The 24176-nt window shown below is 27.6% G+C and overlaps 5 protein-coding genes across 6 annotated transcripts in view; 2 read left to right on the forward strand and 3 right to left on the reverse strand.

The window, feature by feature from the left end:
- Positions 1-868: 868 nt before the first annotated feature.
- LOC122718535 lies at positions 869-4948 on the reverse strand. Its single transcript, XM_043943640.1, has 13 exons — positions 4687-4948; positions 4348-4612; positions 4033-4271; positions 3825-3955; positions 3631-3734; positions 3402-3542; positions 3194-3339; positions 2715-3122; positions 2539-2627; positions 2325-2461; positions 2126-2173; positions 1495-2052; positions 869-1167 (listed from the first exon to the last, which is right to left on the reverse strand). Exons 1-13 carry the CDS (start codon positions 4900-4902, stop codon positions 941-943), a joined length of 2709 nt encoding a protein of 902 aa, XP_043799575.1. The 5' UTR covers positions 4903-4948; the 3' UTR covers positions 869-940.
- Positions 4949-5397: 449 nt separating this feature from the next.
- The window catches only part of LOC122718550 (chaoptin-like), a 534511-nt gene continuing 515732 nt past the window's right edge, over positions 5398-24176 (forward strand). For both annotated transcript variants that reach the window (XM_043943661.1, XM_043943664.1), the window contains exons 1-2: positions 5398-5695; positions 17617-17748. The gene's annotated coding sequence lies outside the window, so the exon portion shown is untranslated. The remainder of the gene's footprint in view (positions 5696-17616; positions 17749-24176) is intronic.
- Positions 5823-7229, reverse strand: LOC122718554. Its single transcript, XM_043943670.1, has 3 exons — positions 6725-7229; positions 6412-6626; positions 5823-6329 (listed from the first exon to the last, which is right to left on the reverse strand). Exons 1-3 carry the CDS (start codon positions 7021-7023, stop codon positions 5878-5880), a joined length of 966 nt encoding a protein of 321 aa, XP_043799605.1. The 5' UTR covers positions 7024-7229; the 3' UTR covers positions 5823-5877.
- Positions 7359-9186, forward strand: LOC122718555 (ELMO domain-containing protein 2). Its single transcript, XM_043943671.1, has 2 exons — positions 7359-7414; positions 7948-9186. The coding sequence occupies exons 1-2, from the start codon at positions 7371-7373 to the stop codon at positions 8843-8845; spliced, it is 942 nt and encodes a 313-aa protein (XP_043799606.1). The 5' UTR covers positions 7359-7370; the 3' UTR covers positions 8846-9186.
- Positions 9498-11484, reverse strand: LOC122718556 (thioredoxin domain-containing protein). Its single transcript, XM_043943672.1, has 6 exons — positions 11178-11484; positions 10639-10824; positions 10439-10577; positions 10187-10348; positions 9944-10069; positions 9498-9847 (listed from the first exon to the last, which is right to left on the reverse strand). Exons 1-6 carry the CDS (start codon positions 11305-11307, stop codon positions 9700-9702), a joined length of 891 nt encoding a protein of 296 aa, XP_043799607.1. The 5' UTR covers positions 11308-11484; the 3' UTR covers positions 9498-9699.

The following is a 24176-nucleotide window of genomic DNA, read 5'->3' on the forward strand; positions in this document are numbered from 1 at the left end:
TCAACACCGAACATTGCCAGGCCTTGAGGAGAATTCCTACAAATTGCATTTGCGCCAGAGATAAATGAATTCCAGGAGAGAGAAACACTGACCGTCTCTGATTAGATCACGCCCTGGCGCCAGGATTTTTCCTTTTTTCCAAGCCAACGCCACGGACATGCCTTCAACCCCGTGCAAAGAGTGTTTTATATATATATATTTTTTATCTTTTGATTAACGACACTTATTTTTTGTGGCATCTTTAAAGACTTGATCGATAATGTCCAGTGGAAACGTGATAAAGATTAATTTTTTCCAAAAATGACACAAGAATAATAGGTAAGATCCTTATTTGAAAGTCTTTTATTTAAAAATCTTTGTATTTGGATTTATGTTTATAATCTTTATGATTACGATTAGTAATGTATTTCAATGTTTGTAAACGCATACAAATTTTATTTAATTTTAATTTTAACCATAAGTTTTTCAAGTTAAAAATTTTATCATAAACAGTTTCTTCTAATTTTTTTAATATTAGGAGGGAAGAAAGATTGGTTGGGATGTAAATAGGAATTATATGTGTGTTAGATATATTATTAAAATATATTATATAATTAAAATATAAAATACTTTATTAACACTGTAAAATATTTCTCAATAATAGTTTCTTGATAAAATAGTATTATTTACATTATAATAAATCAATGATTTGCAGATAAAACTTATTTAAAAATACATGTTGAGGCTCAATTAATTTGAATTAAAGAATCGTCCATAATAAAATATTGCGAGATATTACATTTTTATTATAGAACGATATTTTGAACAAAATTGAAGTTAATTTACAAAATAATATATACATGAAATAATAATTAATTGTACTCAAATTCAAATAAATTCAGTCTTCGATATTAATTTTATTATTGTAATATATGATTAAGATTTTGTTAAAATTTTTAAATTACGAGAAATCCATTTTAGTATTAAACAATGATTTGAATGCAAGTAAAGTTTTATTATAATTTTCATTCTTTTTAGGTCTTTCGGATATTGGTTGAACAACTATTTTTTCAAAATTTGATAATAAATCCAACTGCTTAATGGAACTCTTTTTTACAAATTGTTCCATTTCAGATTGTTGCGTTTTATCAAAAATAAAAGTTTGTTTTATTCGATTCATAGCCTCTTCTATAAAAAAAAAATTATAATTAATAAATTAATATTTAATTTTTTGAAAATAAAATCAAATGAAAAAATATATGAAAAATTCTACGAAAAAATTTAACTTAACAAAAATATTAAAAGAATTGAAATTTACTGATGACCGAGAGCAAATGAGTAAGCAACAAAGCGGAAATATAAAAATTCTCGTGGACCGATAAATAGGGATAAAATTAAAATAACTCGTATCATGTGGTAAGAATAAAAAAAGATAGAAAAATGATATCAATAAAGAGGAAGTTTAAAATTTAATTTCATTACACTTTTTCTAACGCAAAATATATTTATACTTACGTTCATTTTCATGAAGAACAAAATTTTCGAAAGTATTTAAATTCCTCATAAATAAATGAAAGGAATCTTCGATATCCGTTAATCGAATTACAAAATCAGGGTCACATATTGCCAAATGTGACAAAAATCTTATTCCGTCTCTTAATACTTTTGATTGTTTCTTTTTCATAATTGACCAAGCATTTTCGTCTAAAAACTTATCCTGGTATATTTCACCTATACACATTTTATTTGTTTCCATATTAAACAGCGAGTGTTTCGTACAAATGTTCTTTAAATTACAAGAACTTTTCCTTTGTACAGGGAAATTATCTGGATTAAAATTTCCAATGGCAGCTAGATTTGCTTCAGAACACTTACATAATGTTTTAATAGTGAATCTTAACAATTTCATACAACAATTACAAGAATTCAAAGTTTCAGATCTCAGAGGAATAATATCCGTATGTAATATATATTGTACAATTTGTAACAATATATCCGTAATGTCAATTGCAGATAATATATCAAAGTGATAATTCTCCTCCTGTGCTAAAAGGATTTGTAGTGGACAAGCATCTGAAATAGATATGATATGATAATTAATTTTTAAAAATAGATTATGATTTATTAAAAAAAAAGATTATTTTACCTGGAGTAAAATGTAATGAACCTTTCCAATTGTTCACTGCCATTGATTCTATAATAAAAATAATAAAGTAATTATTTATAAAATATAAAAAAATTTATTAGGTTTATCATTTAAAAATATTAATATATAATAAAATAAAACTAATAAAATGTATATTTTTCATATGAATCATAAATGTTCATTATTAAAAATTACATACGTGAATTAATACAAAGTTTCTTTAAATAAGTTGTAGACTTCACAAAAATCATCATCAAATTATTAAGTAATGTATAACAATATGGCAAAGGTCTACTAAATATTATTTCTTTAAATATTTGATAAATATATTCCATTCTGGAACAAAAAATTTTAAGTTAAAAAAATTTAAAATATATTAATTTATTAAATATATATATATATCAGTTACATGCCCTTCAGAACAATATTGAACTTTTTCATGAACATTGTAAATAATCATCATAATTGCACATATAACACCACTAAATTGATGAGATCTTCTCTAAAAATAAATAATAAAACTTTAATATTAATAATTATTTATTCTTTTAAATTATCAAAATATGTATCATTAAGTAATGTACATTACCGTAGTCCCAACTAAAACAATGAACTGCAATATCATTTTAAGTATTTCAAAATCTTGACTCTCTTTCAACCAAGTATTGTAACGAACCATTTGACAGGAATAACGTTTATAAGACTCATCTCTCTCTATGAGTAAACGTGTTTTTCCTGCAATATACTTGCTAAGATAAGTTGATTCCACACTTACATACGATAATACGCCAAACACTCTTCTAATTTCAACACCACGTTCACATTCGTGCCATGCATTAGCAGAACACACGCATTTTCCATTGAAGTCAGAACTCGAATATAAAGAAGAAAAATAAATGTCATTCATATCTCGAATATCGTCATTCTTCATAGCTTGGGAAATCGTTTGTAGAATAATTATTACATTTAAAATTAATTCTCTTGCAGTAGAAATTAACTAAAAATATAATTATTAGTAAATTTGTATATTGTTTAATAAAGTAAACTTAGTATATAAAAATAATTTACTTTATTTATTAATGGTATAGTTTCTTCTGCCTCAAGTTCTAAACTGGTTTTTCGCTGAAGAGCAATTATTTCTGGCACAATAAATTCCACCGATAATTTTTTATCGTCAATCATAGTCGTTATTGGTTTTACTAATTCTGGATTTTCTATAAAATATACAAAATAGTTAAACTCTGAATGAAGTATATAATTTAAATAAAAATATTACCGAATATTCTTGATGTATCTTCTTCTTGTAAAATTGGCAAATTTCGTCTTCCTATTTTTTCTATAATCTGAATATCAACTATAGATTTTTCTGGTTGTGGTGGATCGTATATTGATTTTGGAATTTCTGCAAGAGGAAAATCTACAACATGTTCTTATTAAATTTATTCTTATGAATTATAAAAATCATACAAATTAATATTTTTTGTATTAACTTATAATCTTCTTACATGGATTCCATATTTTGAGAAAATGATTGCTTTTATTAATCATTTTACTAGTTTGTACATAAGTGTCTTTAACTTTTATTGATTTCATGATTGAAACTGATGATCTAAAAATAATTATTAAATATTTTCTTAATATTTATCTTTAAAAAAAATATTTATTATTATATATTTTTAATATTTAAAGAATTATTTACCGATTCTTTGGCGAACTAAATTTATTTTTATTCATAGAAAGATTTAAATTTATAGTATGTGGTTCTGTTAATTTAATATTTCCACTTTCTAATAATTTACAACGTTCCATTAAATTTCCTATTTCAAATGTCTATAATAAAAAGAAAAAATCAGAATATATTATTTAAAATAGAATTATAAAAAATTAATTATCAATAAATTACTAACTTGCAATTCAAGTTGTGTTTTTAAATTTTCCTTTTCTTTACAAATAGTATTAATTTCCGATCTATGTCGATTTTCTTGTTCTTCAATAAAACGTGTTTTTTCCAATCTATCATTTTCTGCTCTTAACTGAGTTTGTTGCAATTGGTTTCGTAAAAATACAGCTTCTCCTTCTTTAGTTATGAAGTCATTTAATAACTTCTGATTTTCATATTTTAACTTCTCCAATTCTTTTACATATTCTAATTATAATATTATTTTCAATAATATACAAAAATATAATAAAATATTATGATTTCCTAAGAAACTTATACTTACCTGCAGTAACATTGTCATCTAATTTAAATGTTGAATTATATATTTTTTTATTTATTAATTTATCTTCAAACTCATTATAATCAACAGAAACTACAGTGCTTATATCTTTTATGTTTTCTTCTTTTCTTCTTTGATTACTGAATACATGTGCAGAAGTTTTTGATACTTTATGATCATTATTATTTAAGTTAATTTTACTAGTAGATGGTATTGCATTATCTATAAATGTTTTTTTATCTATATCTAATTGACTTATATTATCGTCCTGAAAAATAATATGAATATAATAAATAAATTTATATATTAAAAAGCCATAAAAGGATGTAATATAAATAAAACCTGCAAACAAGCCTGAGTAGCTATAAAATCCATTTCTTCAATATCCTCTTCTGCAAAATCATCTCCCCAAACATCATCTCTTCCATATTTTTTATTTCTTGAATCTTTATTATTTATAGAAGTATCTGACAAACTCTCTTTCTTTATATCATACTTTGGACGTTTTGCAGGTAGAGAAAATTCATTTTCACCATTATTTTCTACTCGTTTAAACATTTTAATTTGTTTACAATATTTAACAATATAAAAGATAAATTTAATATATTTTTTTGCCAATTCTTTATATTCAATAAAAGTTATTTATATAATTTAAATGAATAATTTTGTTTATTTAAAATTAACAAAATTGTTATTTAATAATTTTGACGAATGCTACATTTTATTCAATCTGGAAATTCAATAAATAATTATTATAAAATATCACATTTCTTTTAAATATTGATTCATTCTAAATTCTAACCTTTTAATTATTTTATGATTTCTTTTAATGATATTAGAATAATAAAAATTCAATAAATATTTAAGAACATTATTCTTCATTCTTATTTATTAATTTATTATAAAAACTTGTTATAATAATTAGAACATTTGAAATTCATTTCAAATAATTATATGACAGAAGTTTGCTTACAAAACGTATTAAGAGTGGTAATACTGTCATTCAATGGAATAGTCTATATTCGTTAGTGAACAAAGGAACGCGCGGAAATACTTTCAAATAGTGTACTTCGGACGGTTATTTTGCAAATTAAACAATATATTATTAAATATTAGTGCTTATATTTCATTTCAGTCAAATTAATTTGCTTCAAAATTATTGTAAAATTGTAGTTTTATAAATTCTTTCATTGTATTTGCATAATTTTTCAAAAATTTTACAACTATCTTCTGATATTCATAGTGTTTTACAATTAAAGAAAAATAGAATAAACATAATTTGTATATAATTGTGTTATTGTGTTAAGATTTTTCTTCAAGGATAAAATTTTTTTTCATAAAACAACGAAAGGTATGTATACTTTTTAGTAATAAATAATTTATTCACTTAAAATGTTATCCAAAATTTAAATTTAAAATTTATGCTAATTTTTTTTACAATTCTAAAATGTTACACATACATAATATAAGTAAATATATATTAAATATATAGTGAAAATATAATATTTCAATAGATATGAAAAAAAAATATAATTATCCATAAAATTTATCCATTTTTGTAAAATCATCGGATTTAAATCGAGCAACGAATATTTCTGGCGCCATATTGACTTCTGCATCGATCTTTTGAAATATGTGACTATTACGCGTATTATTTTCATTGAAAGCATTGATTTTTTGTGTATTTGCAACAAAATCAGTTCTTTTGATTGAATCGCCATGATTTTCTTCGTCAGTATACCATTGAGATATCATTTCTTTAAGTGGTTGCAAATGATTCACATTTTTTTTAACCTTTTCCAATTCTTCGTTACAAAGTCGTTCTACTTCCATCAATTTTTGTTTGTATGCGTTTGCAACCATTTTCCATCGAGCATTGTAACGTTTCTCTGCTTGGCTAAAGGAATATTCATCTTGATATTTAGCTAACCTTTTTTCGTATTCAAGTATTGTCAATTCTCTAAACGTATCCTCAGAAGTAATATCTAAAAGATCTCCTATCATAAATTAATCGATCCTTTGAATATTTTTAAAATATTTTATGTTTTATCTTCTAAGAAAGATTACCTAAATTGTTAGACAATGGTGATTCAGCTGCATAAGCTGCTGCAGCTGCACGTGCAGCTGCAGTTGCTTCTTCCAAAGCCAATTCATCGTCTTTTTCACGTAAGAGTTGCAATTCTTCTCTTTCCTTCTTCCAAAGTTCTATTTCCTTTTTTAATTCTTGTTTTAAATTTTGCATCACTTCACTAAGAGACTCTATGCGTTCCCGAAGAATACAACTATTAATTACGAAAATTATTCAATAATATAACATATAATTGTTCTTTTTTTGATTAAAAAAAGAAAGTATTACATACTTTATTAGAGTATTACATACTTTAAATCTTTATCATCTTGATCATCCTCTGCTAATTGTGTACCTTCTAAAATCACAGAGTCTTCTGGCTGTTCGAGAACAGCCGAAAGTTTCTCTAAAGAATCATCGTTTTCAGAAACGCGGTCATAGTTTGGTAACACACTTCCAAGATCTAATGTTAAATCAGCTTCTGCTAAATCTTTTTTACCCTGTTCTTCATCCAATATTTCTTTGCATTGATTATCAACATTTTGTATGCTGTCCGAATTGCTCGAACAATCTGTTGAAATTTCTGTCGATGACAAATGTTCGTTTTCCATTATGATAATTTCTTTGTTCTTTCTTAAGATTACTGATTTGACAAACTTTTTAATCAAAGATGGATGGTTATTTAAAAATCTAATTGATTGAAGTTATTTCTCTTTACATACTTCATTTTATGATATGATATTGTTTCTTCATTATGCTTTTTAAGTTACTATAAAAAATAAAATTCTATTTATGTTTACAAACATTGTATATTAGTAAGGATAGATATTTAAGGTGAAAGATAAAAATATTGAAAATAATTTTCTATTCTTTCTATCGCTTTATGAGAACGATACAAATATTTAAGTTGAAGTTATTTCTACATTTTCTTTCTGTACATTTTTTATCTATATTTATAATGCTTGTTTCTAATCATAAATTATCTAAAATTCCAAAAAATAGGTATGTATGCTACTTAGGCACATAAAATTTTTGATATAAGATGACGGTAGTGAGTGACCTCTTCTATCATTGGTATCGATACTATGCTAGTTTAATAGGTTATTATTGATTTTTCTTTATTAAAGTCATGTATTTAAAGAAATCGATAATTTTTCTGCGATAGAAATCAAATATTTGTTGATTATAAATAAATTTAATAGATGAAATTATTTTCGATTAATTAAAATCAGACTTTCTGTCATAGATGCTAGTTATATTAGTGTAGGTTATGTGCATTGATTTTAATGAAAGAAGGAAAATATATTTATTAAAATACAAAAGTGTTGATTTTTTGTATTAGAATCTTTTTAAATTAGTGACAAAATTTTTTTAAATTTAATAAAAGAAACTTATATTTTGAAATATAATGACGGAAAGAGGTTAATATAAATTTAAATATAAAAGGATTTATGCAAATATCCTTTGTATCAAGGTTTTTTATTATCAAAAAACATGTTTGTATACCTCTGGTCACTAGTGTGCTCGTATTTCAGACCAGTTATAAAATGGTTATTAAGGCATACAACGCAAATGTGCGAACTTCAAAGAATTTGTTATGGAGAACTCCCTGGAGCACCAAGAACACTAGCTGTAGAAAAATCTCTTAAGTTATCTAAAAATGCAAATATCAAAACTCTTTTAATCTACTTGAATGATCTTGCTGATCGATGTGCATTTACAAATCAAGCAAAACGAAAAATTGTAAAGGAAGCTATTGAAAGTGTATTGGTAACTAAGAAAATAAATCCAGCAGCTCATCCTGATTTTTCTAAATCATTTGGTAAATGTATAGAATTAATTTGGGGCTATAGACAACTTTGTGTGGAATGTGAAGAGCTTAGGAGAACACCTTATGATGCTGATAATCCAGATCATGAGTTATTATTATTAAAGTTATGGAATTTATTAATGCCATATGAGCCTCTAGATGCTAGAGTTACTAAACAATGGCAACACATTGGCTTTCAAGGTGATGATCCAAAAACTGATTTTCGTGGAATGGGAATTTTGGGATTAGAAAATTTAGTTTATTTTGCTCAGGAATATCCCAGTGCTGCAACACATGTATTATCGCATTCTACACATCCACGTTATGGTTATGCATTTGCCATAGTTGGCATAAATTTAACAAGTATGGCATTAAAATTACTAAGGGATGGAAGTGCTAAAACTCATATTTATAATTCTTCAAAGGGTTTTCCAACAATTCGTGCATTTCACCAATTTTATAGTTATCTTTTCTATGAATTTGATGGATTTTGGATTGACTCAAAACCAAGTAATATGATGGAATTTTCATGTATACAAGAAAAGTTTGAAAATAGTATCAGAATGGCACTAGCTGACACATCTATGATTTTTAGGATAAATATATCAGTTGATAATGTTTAAAATATATGAAATATTTTTAATTAATAAAACTAAATCGTGATCACAGTAAATATACTATTGCACAAAACTACTTCTATAATATGTAAAACAGTGTCTTGTGAGCGAATAATAGCATTATTGTGAACTATGATGATATTAAGACATAAAACAAAGCAATTATTTTGAAATTATTAAGTTACAGAAAGATACAAAGAATTTTAATACATTTGATATCATATTTTTACTTTATTTTTTTACTTGCAATAAAAAACTAATAAAGGAAATGTATTGTTACCTAATGAATGTGAAACAGTTTACATTCAATCTTATTTAACAAAAATAAGTTAAAGTACAACGTTTATCCAAATAAATATGTTACTTTCAATTTTATTTAATTTTTAAATAGATCTGTGTATAATATATAAGGTATTTTGTTATATTAATTCAGATTTTTTTTATGGGAAGAAAAATACCATGATATAATAGATATTTTATCATGTATTTAATAGCAACAATTTTCATTTAAAAGTATTTATTGTAAAACATTTGTTTAAAAAATGATAGATTTGCAATGACTATTACACATGTTTTATATGAAATAAAAAATGCAATTATTAGAAATATAGACGTATTTTTATCTTCTATTTATATTATGGGCACTAATCAAATATAATAGAATTAGAAAAATAAAAGATTATGTAACTTGTTAAATATAAAAATAAAAGTTGTCTTTAAGTAAAAAATTTATATACATATACATATATATATGTATGTATGTATGTATGTATGTATATATGTATTGTGCTTTATATAAAATTAGAAATACTAATAGTTGACAGAGTACCCATAATATATATCTTTGGTAAATAAAACAATTAGTCCTTCTTTTGTGGAACCTCAGTTTTACGTCTAAATTTAGAAGCTACAGAAATGATAATAAATACACCAATTGTTATACTACCGAGTTTCATTATCCACGGATTTTCACGAAGGAAATTTGCGATCATTTGTACGAGATCATCGCTAAAAATAGAAATTTTTAATCAGAATTATTCTAATAATTATAATAATATCCGCTTATAAAAGGCTGAATCTATTAATAAATGTGTTCAAACTTACAATGGGCTTTGTGGTACGGGAACAGATTCCGCACGTGCGTTTTTATACCATTCTTTTGCAAATGATACAAAAGAGTTAATATCATATTTTGTAATCTGATAACGATACATTTTTCCATGTCTAAATCTACAAGTACAAAATAAATTATGTTAAATATTGTAACATCATTATATTATTAATCCTTTTTATTATTGTAGATTTTTACATTATTATTATTGTTTATTTCTTAAACTATATACTTACAATATAAATTCAGGAGCTTTATAAACATTAAATCTTCTTGCTGTAGATGCTCCAGTTGTATATTTATCAATACGTGCTACATTAACCCTTTGCTTTAATTTTGCACCTACAGCTTCCCATCTTGCAATCATTCTAACACATTCCACACAATCTGTACTGTAACTATTTTAAAAAATATATATATATATATATGTATATATTAAATATCTTTAAAATAGAGTATATAAAATATTAGGGAAAATTAACACTTACAACATAACAAACCAATCTCCAGTTGTAGCTCCACTACTTGCTTGAGTTAAATGTTCAAAAGTATCATCTGTTAGTTCTTTTACTGTAGGTTCCTTGTTTTCAGTAAACATAGTTAAAATTTCTTCATCATTTAATGGACCTAAAAAATATTAAATGTAAATTTATAAGTCAATGAAGATATTTTTTATTAATAAGTATACCATCATAAAGTAAAGGCATTCCGTGTCTGAAAAATACAAGTGCTGGTTCTTTGTCAGCACTATAGAGACGAAGCAACTGACTATCAACAGCTTTTATAACCCAGCTTGATAATGAATTTACCAAATCTTCTCTTAAATGAATCAATTCATTTTCATAGTTATCACATGTTGTACAATCCTTGCTCGCTATAAACATATGAGATACATATTTAAATTAATAAAATTATAATTTTATATATATATATATATATAAATCATCTTGATGAATCAACGTTTATGCTATGAAAAAAGAAGGAAGAAAAATTTAAATTATAATTTTAAATCAGAAAGTTAGGCTAAGATTGTATAAAATTAATGAAATTGATTTTTTATTGATTTTTCATAAAATATATTTTTAAAATTTTTGTATTAATTAATTATGTATTATAATTTAAAAGATTTTTGTAGTTAGATGAAAGGATAAATTTATATATATATATACATATATGTATATATATATGTATATAGATATATATATATATACATAAATTAAAACTCACAGAAAAGTACGACCACATATTTTTCAGTTTTTATGAGATTTATAAGCTCTTCATCACTCACTGTTTCGAGATTCGCAGAATAAACGTCAACAAAACTACATATCAAGATGAAAAATATGATTCGTAACATTTCGTATTGAATTAGATCAACAATATTGTATAGAATATTTTCACGGACAACTCGTACACGTCAAAGAGGTTAACATTCATGTTCTACTTCATCTTATTTCATTTTCTGGTGTAACTGTTTTAAATCAGAGAAATTGTCATTTATTTTCTATGTTTCTGTGAATAATCTAAAATTAATTAGATTATTCTATTACTTATATTTTCTGAGATTTATAAAATTTTTATGTTGAAATAATTTTTCATAAACGCATTCAAAATATTCAAAATATCTTATGATTTTAAAATAGCAAAGAAATTATAAAAAATAATAGTATTTATTTTATATTTCAATTTATTTTATTAAATAAAAATAGTTAACATAAATTCAAATTCTGCATATATATAAATATATGCAGAATAATAAAATATAGCTTTATATACATAGCTTTATTCATATTATTTTTTCACAAATTTTTGAAAGATTTTTAAAATAGATATTTATTAGTTTATTTTATTACATACTATTTTATTTTAAGGATTTTTTTTAATTTTTAACTGTTTGTTCTTTATATTCTTAAAAAATTTTTATGTTTTCAAATTTCTTTCTGAGAACAAAATAATACATGAAAATATAAAAAAAAAGATTTTTTAAGAAGAATAACATATTTTGCACATTATATTTTATGAAAATAAATTGAAAACATGAAATTTTTCAATGTTTTATTATACAATCATTTCAATATATAATATTTTATAATTGTATAATATATTTAAAAATACATTTAAAATTATAATATATTCAATATATTGAAATAATCTTTTAACATGTTTCGTTTTTAACAATTCAGTCATTTTTTAATTATTATTTGTTAAATAATCTTCAATTTAGTAGTCATGTATAAAAGATCATTATATATGATGACATGTGTAGAAGGTTAATAGCACGTGATAGTTATCTCTAATCGTAACATGCAACGCTTGCTGAATTGATATCAACTATTTAACATATGTACAGTATGTACACTATTTTGTAATTGACGTATTCCACGAATACATTACAGAATAGTATACATAGAAATCAAAAATAAATCGCGCGATAATTTTAAACAGGAAAATTTATTGTAAAAAATTTTTCGATTAAAATAAATTAATTGATGTAATAACAAACAAAATAAATGTAATAACAATATAAATATTTTTTGATAAACTATAATAATAATGATGCATACTTTATTCTAAGTATTAACCAGTAAGTTGATAGCATGATAAGAGTACATTTAAATTTTAACTTTTTGCTTTGAGAAATTGCTCGTTGAATATCTTTACGATCTTTTTACTTGGGGTGCTTTCGTGAATCTTCACGGCCCTGGTCACGAATCAGAAGTCGAAGGTCGAGTGGTATAGTGGTAGATGGTAACGACGTAAATCGTGACGCATATAGTAACAATGTATGTCGAGGGGAATATGTTGGTATGTGCGGAATCGACGTCGGTAACCAGTACAGGGTGGCTGACTTCGTCGAAGCGACGTTGGGAAGAATTCACGGGGTGGTTAGTAGTCGCGTGCTCTCATCGTTAGGTGAGCAACTTTTGTATGGATGTAATCGGTTTACCAAGTATTTTTGCGACTTATTGTTACCCGTATCAAGATCGAGTTCTTGTTTTCGCGACACGCAAAACTTCTGCATCGTCGTGAGTATAAATATTACCTTTTGCAAAATACCACTGCATGAGGTTTTTAAAAAAAGAAGAATGCTAATTCTAATTTAATCCTAATTGAGGACAATGTGTACTTTACCAAATCAATGAACATCCATTGAATATTTAGGAATATAATTATTACTTTTCTTTTTTTAACGATTATTCAATATTTAAAATAGAAATTCTTTTGTAATTATTATAAATAGTATGTAGTATATAGATACTATATTTTTTTCGCAATGAACGAGGAATTTTTTTTTATTTTTTTATAGAGAAACTTGGTAACGTCATCGGTAATCGTATGCACGATGTTTTATTCAAAACTATTTAATTTTTTAACAGTTATCTCGAATCGAATATATGTAGATTCACGCCATATTTAATTCAGGAAAAAGGGAAACGATTTTGTATGGATATTTAAAAATAAAATGTTCAACATTGCAGAATTCAACAGTTTTATCTGCTTAATGGTCTCAGTTTTGAAAAGCATGTTCGCGATTCATTTTATTCGGAGGATTTAATTGTCTATGTTAATTCAAAAAATTGTTATGCTCATTTAAATATGAAAATTATTGTGATTTTCTTATTGAGAAATTCAATAGATTATAAAAATTTAAATACCGTATGAGATTATAATATCTCATTATTAAAAAAAAATTTTATTTTATAGGAATGATAGGAATTCTGTTTTCAAGTGGGATAATTTTAATAATATCATTAAAAAATATCCCAAAATTTTTTCATTTTCTTAATTAATTAATATATACATATTATATTATATATTTATATATTTGACAAATTGATCATTTCTTTTTTTACATTCTATTATATTTTTCATATTTTTATTCTCTTTTTGTATGTGCTTCAAATAGAAGCAAGTTTCAAAAAGAAATTAAAAATTTAATAATATTTAGATACATATAACATATATATATTTTCTCTCTGTATTTTTTATTTTACAGAATATATATATGAAATGAGAATTGTAACTACCTAACATATTTTTTTATATAATAAATACATTTTATAATATGTTAGAGAATGAAATGATTTAATCATTGAATTTTTCATGTATCGTTTTTCGTCATATTATTTTATATTTTCATTGATAACTTCATATTGCACAAAGATTGCAAAAAATGTGCCCTTAGAAAAAATATATTAAATGAAAAATATATTGAAATTGGCCATTATATAAATATTTCATGGATATCGATCTTAAATACATTAGAAGACTTAAAATTAAGTTCCACATCGTTCCATGTTAAAACTTAAAATTAGACTTAATCTACAGTAATCCTAAAATTTACAATCTATGCTAGACACTCAATATTCAGAACTAGTGGAATTTAGATTGGATTGCAAATTTCTTAAAACTGAAATTTAAATTACATTTTCCAAAATCCGGAAAAATTTAATAAAATGAATAACACATGATAATTTAAAATCTATATTAATATGTTTTTCTCATTTAAAAACAAAAAAAAAAAAGATGAAATTGCTTTTATTAAAATATATAATTATAAGACTTTTTATTAAAAAATCTTCATATCTTTGAACTTGATTCTCTATATTAAATTCTGAGTTTTAAAGGATACTTAATTTGAAGTCTTTTATTTCAAAAGTAGAATTTTTTTTATTAAAAATGAACATTCGAGAAAAAGAATATCAGAAACGTGAACAAGCAATTGAAATTAAAATCATGACGTAACCAAAACGAATGAGAATCGGGAACTTTATACGATACATTCCTGAAAGTTTTTTTAACGAAAGAATAATATAATTAAATATAAACTAGATGATATCATATTGAGATATTCTTTCGTGAGTTTCGAGAAATTATAGTATATATATTATCCCGTGCAGATTGATGTCGCATTTTCTGTCGAATAATATCTTGTTAAATCGATAGATGATAACGAGACCGAAATACTTTGTCGTGCAACACGAAGTTTTTAGTTTTTATTTCATTGATTTTCTTTTTTCCTCTTCATCCCTCGATTCGTCAGTTTCCTGATCAGTTTCTTTCAAGTTTCATCAGACAATTTCAATTAGAAACGAGTTCAATTTTTAATCGGTTAACTCTGTTAGTGAGAAACTTGAGGTAATGAAATTCAATCGGACGATAATTACCAGCGAAAATTAATTTACAATCTTAATACCATATTGAATTCTTAAACTATTAGAGTTTCGAATAAATCCAATTGGAGCGGATTTATTCGTTTCCTCCTAGCCACTTCTGAAGAGCATCTATTTGATTCATCAGAGGATCTGCTCATGTATTATGTATATGCGTGCTCCTTTACACGCGATGCTTATGATTTGTTCATCCTTTTATTAAGAGGAAGACAGCGGGACCGAAATGGCGCAGGATATCCCGAGGACGACGTACTTACCGGAAGTGGAGGAGGATGAAAGAAAGGAACGGGAACGGCGAACTGTTCAAGAGGGAACTGCTACGTGGAAACGACGAAAGGAGGAGTTGCAACGTCAAAAACACCGAGAACAGCGTGAAGTATGCGTCGTAAATGATTGTTACACGAAAGCTCGAGGATCGTTTACGTCAGTGGCCTTTGCTGCTGCTGACCACGACCCTCTTTAGGTTTATTTCGTTTCGTGTCGTTGTCCTTGATCGGATGAAGATCAATGCTGGCCTTCGTGTCGCCGACAAACCTTATTTTTTTCCCCTATCACAGCGTTTATTCGAAAGCTTGGCAATAACTGGTGGATTTACGAGCACGTGTGAAAGATTCGTAAAATTTAGGATTTTCAAGTGATCATATTGTTGTCCAAACGTATTTTAAAGTAGAAATGGAGTTATTTTAAAATGGCATAGTGATAGATAAAATTATATAATGTTTTTAGACTATATATTTAACTTTTGTTTTGCCGAAGTGCAACTTGATTATTTGAAGCGAAACGTTTTATCGAAAGATATTAAAATTTTCAATAAAGTAATGTACTATTACATCGCGATTCAGATTGTGCTTCCAATTGAAAATTTTTTTCTTCAACGAGATTTAGCGTAACATGTGAATTCTAAAACAGTTTTTTGTAATTTTAATTTGTATAAACCGTATCATTAGTAGCCGCGTTATAATTACTACATATACATGTATCTGGCTTGGTAGTTGTAAGAAATATTTCACTAACGAGCAGAAATGTTCTCTTCAAGTTTTAATGGAACTCGCTTGTACCTTTAATATTGGTCGAATTATATTTTTTATCCATCATTTCTGTATGGATTACATTTCACGACGCGATATATTATGACGAGTCAAATGATATTTACAATTAGATTTACAGGTCGATCTCTCTATTTAATTATGAAGAGGCATAATTTATTACAATTAAAATAATAATTTTAATTAAGATTCTAAATTTTCTTTCATTTCTTTTTAATAGTTTAATATACAGGATAATTTGTTCTAAAGAGAGATAATTTTTCACAATTAAAAAAAGATAAGAATAATAACTGTTTTAATTATAAATCTAAATTTTCTTTTAAAATTTTTTATTTTAATCTATAAATTAATATATATTAATATATCTCTTAAAAGTGTACAATTTTGTTTTAAAAAGGTTGTAAATATCCATTTTATGCATCAAGAATATTTATTTGTATAAACTCAAGCTTTTTTTAATCGTAAAGAATAATTTTGTAAAAGATTCATACATAAAAGTTCATAAAATTCAAAGATTAAAATATTCGAATTCGCAAAAGAATCTTAATTCAAAGTATTATTATGCCGTGTCAATGTCAGAAGATGATAGGTATTAAGATGAAGTAATTTATTTAATAATAAATTTATTCGTGAATTGTAATAACGAGTTAATTTGAATTTCAAAATTTGTGATCTGTAATTCTGACATTAGAAAATATACTTTTCTGCAAAACGGATTATTTCATGTTTTAATGAAAATGTTCTTGGTAAAACCAATTTAAAATAGGAATTTAAAACGTCTCGTTCTCTTTTTGTTTGAAAAGACATTTTCATCATAAAAATTCTCTCTTACATAACTGTGTGATATTTCGATATAAAGTTTCATGTAAAAAGATATTAAAAATATTATATTAAACGTTGAAATTATTTACATACGAGGCATTCAAATTAATTAAATAATATTTTTATTGAAGATATAATAAGATTTTAATATTAATTTCCATAGCGAACTCTTTAAAAAAGGAAAGTTGAATCTCTTTTGAATTTTTACTTGATTTTTAAAATCTCGATAAGCGTGAAAAGTAGAGTTTTGAAAGTAAGTCGTGGGTATTCATTCTTTAAAACAGTTATACGGACAATGTGGTCGCAATAAATGCGCAGTAGAAGTAATCCGTGCAGAGTCAGACATATAGAAGCCATAAAATAGTAGTAGTTGATATAGCATTCTTAATACAAAAATCAATTTTCGAAAATAATATTTATTATTTTTATATTAATTGCATATTCTTGCCTAATATAAATACATATATAAATAATTTGTAGATAAATGTAAAAAGATGTAGAAAAAAGAAATTCTTTTGAATATCTGTAAAAAAAATTATAAATATAAGAAAATATTTTTTAAAATGGAAATCAATCAAATAAAAAAATCAAGTCAATAACCAAATCTTTCTTATTCTTTTGCAGTTGCAGCAACTTTTGAAGAATTATTCGCCTTGGGGTAAACCAGGTGGTGGTGCTCCTTGTGCTGCGACTCTTAGAAAGAAAAACGTCCCTCTAGAACCTCTGGAACTATCAAAGTGTCACGATTTCGGTCAGGTAAAATTTTAAGGAATTTATCTATTATATACACGTACATTTAAATGATAAAATTTATTCGAAATTTTTATAAAAAAGAAAAAAAAATATTAAAGCAGAACAAATAGATATTTTATATATATTTTATATACATATATGTTTCATTACATTTGATGCGAATTCGATTATTTCTAATCAGATAATCACGTTCTTTTTTTATCTGTTACATGATTCGCTACGTTGCTTTTTATTCACTATTTTTACATTTGCATTTTCGACCGATAGATTATAGATTTTTATCGATCGATATAAATTCACGATAATAACAATTATTTTTTATTAAAACTGTTATTTATTCAATAGTATTAAAATAAAAATCCATAAATCGATTTTATGTGAATTAATAATTAATTTCAATTTTAATTCGTATTATTTAATCCTTTATTAATTAATTTTGATACATCAGATTAACAAATTTAATTAATTTCATTGATTCCTATTTCTTTATTAAATAATTTAATATTTCTCTAAAATTTACTCTCAATTTATATAAAAATATAAATTAATGATTTCCAATCTGAAACTTGTATTTAATATAATATTAGTTCTTGCAATATTGATAATTAATTTATTTTCAACTTTTATCAAACAAAATTATCACTTTTCTATTATAATTTAATTTCAAATATCAAGATTACAAAGATTACACAATCTTCTATTTCAGCAAAAGTTAAAACTTATATTATATCGATGGAATTTTATTTTTTATTCACATACTTACTCACTTACATTCCAATATTCGTACATAATGTATTGCCTTACTTTTTAATTTCGTTTCTCCACGAATATTTTCCTCTGATTAAAAATTATTAGAATCACGTGCAAATAAAATCCACAAGTTGGTTTAATTTTTAATAAAAATGTACGCTCTTTTTATTTCAAACCAAATGCTATTATTCAATGTCACACGAAACCTTGAATGAAATTTGTTTCATTTCCATGAAGTAACCGATATATGTGACTCGTATCCGCCACCAAACCAAAAAAAAAAAAAAAAAAAAAAAAGACCACGCGAGAAGGTAGGAACAGAAGGAGATCGCGAAATTCCGGGCACGAAAATCTGCGAATAATATTATTCCTCGACGTGACGTTATATACAAATATAAGTGGAAGGAAATGGGAAGGCTGGGTCGAAAGTTGTTTGCAAAATTAGGATTCCTTTGTTCGAGGAGAAACAACGACCAATTCGTGGCGAAGGATGTCGTTCTAATCCTTATTATCCTGCCACGAGAACCATTATCATCGTAAAGAACCGTTCACTTCTGCTTTCGGATAATAACCATGCAAACGTTTGCCTTCGATATGTTCCCAATGACGCAAGTAGACAACGTACATTCGTGATCGTGATTCGAGATCTAGTTCACAAACATTATTTGCAATTCAAAGTTACGATAAAAATGATATATTGTGTGCGACTCTTCTGTCTCGCACAAAGATATAATCTTCGATTTACGTATTGCATATTTTGTTCATCTTTGATTTTTATTAGGTAAGTTTAACGAAGATTAAAATAATCGAGGATTTAAAATAATTGAGGCTTTGATAATTTTTCAGAGAGTCGATTATTTTTTTTTTTTTTTTTTTTTTTAGAAAATTAATTTCTAAATCACGACAAATAAAGTATTAAAATGATGTAAAAATGAAAAAGAAAAAAGATCCTTTTACTACTAAATAGATAGTGGTGATGTGATAGTGGTGTGACGACAAGATATTGGGGGTTAATCACAGTATTCGTTGTCGCGGTTGTGTTGATAAAATCCGGTGATATCGTCGTCATATCAGCGACGTTGTCTTTCATTAACATCTCAAGCTCGTACACGAACCCTCTTCGCCGTCCCGTTTATGACTTTGATCGCCTTTACATCGATATTCTTATGTGCTTGTTAACGAGAAGGTTTTTCCACGGATAATTTTCGATCATTAAGGTAATTCGCTTATTAGGATGTAGACGTGAAAGTTTCACTCGTGTATTTTGCATAAATTTAAATTAGATTGTACAAATTGAGCATATCCATTGAGGAATCAGCTGGAAACGGAATTATCCATTTTCTTCGCATTTTCTTTCATATTTAAAATTTGTTCCAGTTTTAAATCCTTCACTTTTCCAATTAATTAATTTTTTTTCCAAGTGAAAAAATACTTTATACATTTTCTCGTATTAAAGGAACTAAAACATTCTTTTCGAGAAATGTTTATTTTTGTAAAGATTATAAAGAAGATGTGTTTGCAAAATTTTCAAAATTTCTATTTTATATCTCCGTTTAGATAATCATTTTGCAATTTCACGATCGAAATAATATCATAATGTTCGAGTTAGAATGAAAGAAAGAAGTCTCTCTTTCTCTCTCTCTTTGAAGAAATCTTATCCAGAATAATTATAACAAAGCAATGTTACAAACGTTTTAAAATAAATGGAGTTTGATTCATGGATGGATACGTTTTGGAGAAATTCTTTAATGGGCTTTCCTTGTACGATAAACGTGAAACGTGTTTTTTTTCTCGGCAATAACGTCGATAAAGAAAGAATGTCTACATGGTTAGGTGTTCTGCCCGTTTTCTGGACGTATCGCTCTCCGATCACGTAAAGTTGGAAACGTTTCTACCGGTATCCTAGCAAGAAAGTCAATTTCTCTTGCAGATACGGAAAACCTTTATATCGCGAGAATTTTCGAAGAAAATTCCAACGAAAAATTGGATGCAACGTCATCCCTTTGTTTCGGGAATTCGATGTTAGTCGAATCCGACCATCGAAGTTTTATCTCGAAAATTAGGTTCACACGAATAAGGATATAAAATATTGCGAACGAATCGAGGAATAAATTCACGCGTACAGAAATTAAAATCGAATTTTCTTTTCAGAAACTAAAACGAACGAGGATAAAAAATGTTTCTTGCGATGCGGATAAATTGAACATTCAAACAAGAAAAGTCCTAATGATCGAAAATTTCTTTTCTTCTTCGAAGTCGAAGTCGAGAATGATACGAATAAAGGTGGAAAAAATTTTCTAGCAATACGAGATAAATTGAACATTTGAAAAGGGGGGAATGGGGACAAAGTTTCTCCAAAAGAAAGTTGAACGATGAGTGGTAAAAATAAAGCAGTCAACGAGATAAATTCAACACTTGCGTGAATCAAAAGTACGAAAACAAAGTGGCAATCGAATTGCTTCAAGTTTAGCGCTCAAGTGATGAATTCGTCTCGAATATTAGGATACACCGGGTGGAATGATTTCAAGCACGTGCTTGAACAGTCAACTCGTGGATGTAGGAAACGAAGCTTGGAAACTGCTTAATATGCTATGACGCCGTGTGCTTAGCTGGCACCGCTCTGGCCCTGGGGTCGACCTGGTCCGGGTGGAGTTCCTTGGAGGGATCCCAAGTTGCTGGGTGTGCGCTTCCTCGAATCCATGGTACGCATACTTCCTGATGCGTTAGGTACTAGGATCCGCGATCAGCTTGTTAGGAAGGCTTCGTTTCTTGTTCTCAAATTACTTGCTTGTCAAATTTTTCGATTTTTCGTTTATTCGTATTCTAGAGAGATTCTAAAGTAGAACTAGAATTTGGAAGAGGCAATTGCGCGTAAAGCGAGTTTATACTTGGCAAACAGATAGAATTGAGTTTAATATAATAATAAATTTAAGAAGAGTTAAAATTTTAAGATTTATTTTATAGGATTTTTAATGATATTTAATAAGCTATAACGATTACTTTCTATTTATAAGATATAGATATAAAGAAAATTATATAAAGAATTATAGACAATTTTTATAGTTCAATATCCTCCTCTCGTGATCGATAAAAATAAAGTTTGGTTTACTCGAAGTTTCAATAGAATTTTTTCCAAAAGAAAGAAAGAACGTGCTCGCAATTTACCAGAGAAACTAATTAACTCGCGACAAACAATATTATAAATTACGTGTCAATTTACGTGAAAATTACGTTCAATTCAAATTCTGGTTATTCTTTCGTATCTCCCTATAATACATTCGTTTACAATACATGTTTCCTTTATATTATTTAGGAGATCGCTTAAACAAGTCGCCTCTCACCAATTCACCAAGTCTCTCGCCTGCCTGAACTTTTTCAGATCGATTGGACCGTTCTTCACGGCTTTGTACATAAACGCATCGAAACGTCGCTGGAAATTCAACTCTTCACAGATCAACGTGTAATTTCAACGTGTATATATATATAGTACTCGTAGCTATGATCGACATTCGCCTTTGCTTTTTAGCATCCGGGATGCATGACCCGGATTAACAGATGTTAATCGTCCGAGTGAATCCTGAAAACTGTAATTTAATCAAATTCCCGGCGATCTTTTCATCTTTGACCCGCGCCTTCAACGGACACGCAGGTTAAATCTTCAATTCGTAGGACGCAACGACGCGTATCGTTCCAGATTTTTTCCCTTGGACGGAATATATCATCGTACACGTTGGATGTACGGTGTAAACAACGTTTGAAGTGGAAATTAGCGTTTATATTAACGCGCTTTCGAGGAAACCGTGGTCGAGTTTCCGTGGAGACCTGGCGCCAAACCGAAGCCACCACGTGGGTTCCTTTCCTTTGGTTTTCTCTCCAAAACTCTTAATTTTTAATCAACGTACACATCGTTGAAACGGAGGAAATACGTAACCATGCCACTGCATGATAAACAAGCAACAATCCTAAAATTTAAACTGAAATTTATTAAGCTCGTTCTTCGAACTTCGACTCTGTAAACCCGTCTTGCTTTTTCTTCTTTCGTATTCCCCTCCTCGTCCCTCGAAGATTTTTCAAACGTCGAATCTTTGCTTCGTCCCAGATCATCCTTGTTATCTCTTTCTCTTCCTCACCGATGCTCGAATCTGTTTCTAGATTTATGGAAGGTTTTACGTTTTTCCCCCATAATAAACCTCGCACAGTCTAACTAACCAGTTAAGTGGAATGATGTTGATGAATGGACAAAGCAACGAACGTTAAGTTGCGTCTGGCCAAGCGATTACTGACTATCTCGTCAACTTTATTGCTTCCCCTTCTCGTTATTTACCCTTTGATTTATCCTCTTTTCATCCTTTCTCCTTCGTCCGTGTCCTCGATTTTAGGTATTTGCTTTTAATCAAGTTCTCAGCCGCGAAACTTCCATATTTTTCTTTTTCGACCCCGATATCGAAAACGTGATTGAACAAGATCAATACCGATTTCAATTTCAGTTTCATCGATTTTTAACGCGGATGACAAACTGTTTAACTGCTCCTTCGATCTTACATTAAGTAATTCGATTATGAGTTATTAGACTTCGCCAATTTTTCCCCTCTCCATAACGTATAAATTATATATAATTTTACCGCCAGGAAACTTTATCCTTTAGGATCAATTGTATCGCCTCGAGGGAACGGCGTCGCTAAAAATCAACAACCCGTGAGTAACGAAATTTCGAAAAAAAGCTCGCATAAAAGTAGAGAAATCGTCGCGAGATTACGCATAAAATTTAGAAACAAATGGCACCGTCGACGTACAGAGCCCACAGCCTTCCCTTAGATCCTGGAAAGAAACGAAGTCGAAGCAAACGTCCGCGACGTGAATACGAATGAATATCCTCGCCAGACCGAGCTCGATTCCATTTGCACCGCGCAAGTTGCATCAGTTGCAGCTTCGAGTTTTACCGCTTTCAATCGTTTCAGGGATGGACGAGCGATTCGACGATCGAGAGGTTACACAGAAGGAGCGTTAATCCTTTACCGGTCACGGACGTGAACAAGTTCCTCGACGATCAGCCAGGTAAATCGGTGGAAATTGGCCGCGCGTCGACGCGACGAATATCCGGTTTCTCAGCTCGGTTCCGTTCCCCTAGGTGTCGCCACGGGTATGCAACTGGCGAAGAGCTATTCGAAAAATCCTTACAACGAGGAGGTTCAAGTGTACGAATTGACCGGGGGCGTGGAATTGGTGCCGCTTTTAACCAGCAGGCGTTGCTGCTCGCGATCGAAGGGTGCTCGTCACATTGCCACCGACGCCACTCGACCTGGATACACAATAGACTCGTACGTATTGTCGTGAAGTTCTTCAAGTTGTTTTCAACAATTACTTTTTGCATAAATTCGTTTGCGTAAATGATTTTTCGTTCTCTTCCTTTGGCGCTGAAAGTATTATTAGAGTGAGATATCTTCTTGGATGAAATATTTTTAAACTCGAAATTCTTTTACTTTGTTTGACAGAAAATTAGACAGAACGGCACGAATATATTGGCAGATTTTATTCCATATAATGACAATAGATCCATAATTTATAATAATATCGAATTTACAGTTCCAAGCTCTTCTTTTTTCTTTCTTCAAAAATACAATTATATTCCTTGATATTCCATAAAATTACGATCGTTATAATCTCTATTCGATTTAACTCTA

This window comes from Apis laboriosa, unplaced genomic scaffold (assembly GCF_014066325.1).
Source record: "Apis laboriosa isolate Shangri-la unplaced genomic scaffold, ASM1406632v1 scaffold64_cov150, whole genome shotgun sequence".
In the NCBI taxonomy this organism is placed as follows: Eukaryota; Metazoa; Arthropoda; class Insecta; order Hymenoptera; family Apidae; genus Apis; species Apis laboriosa.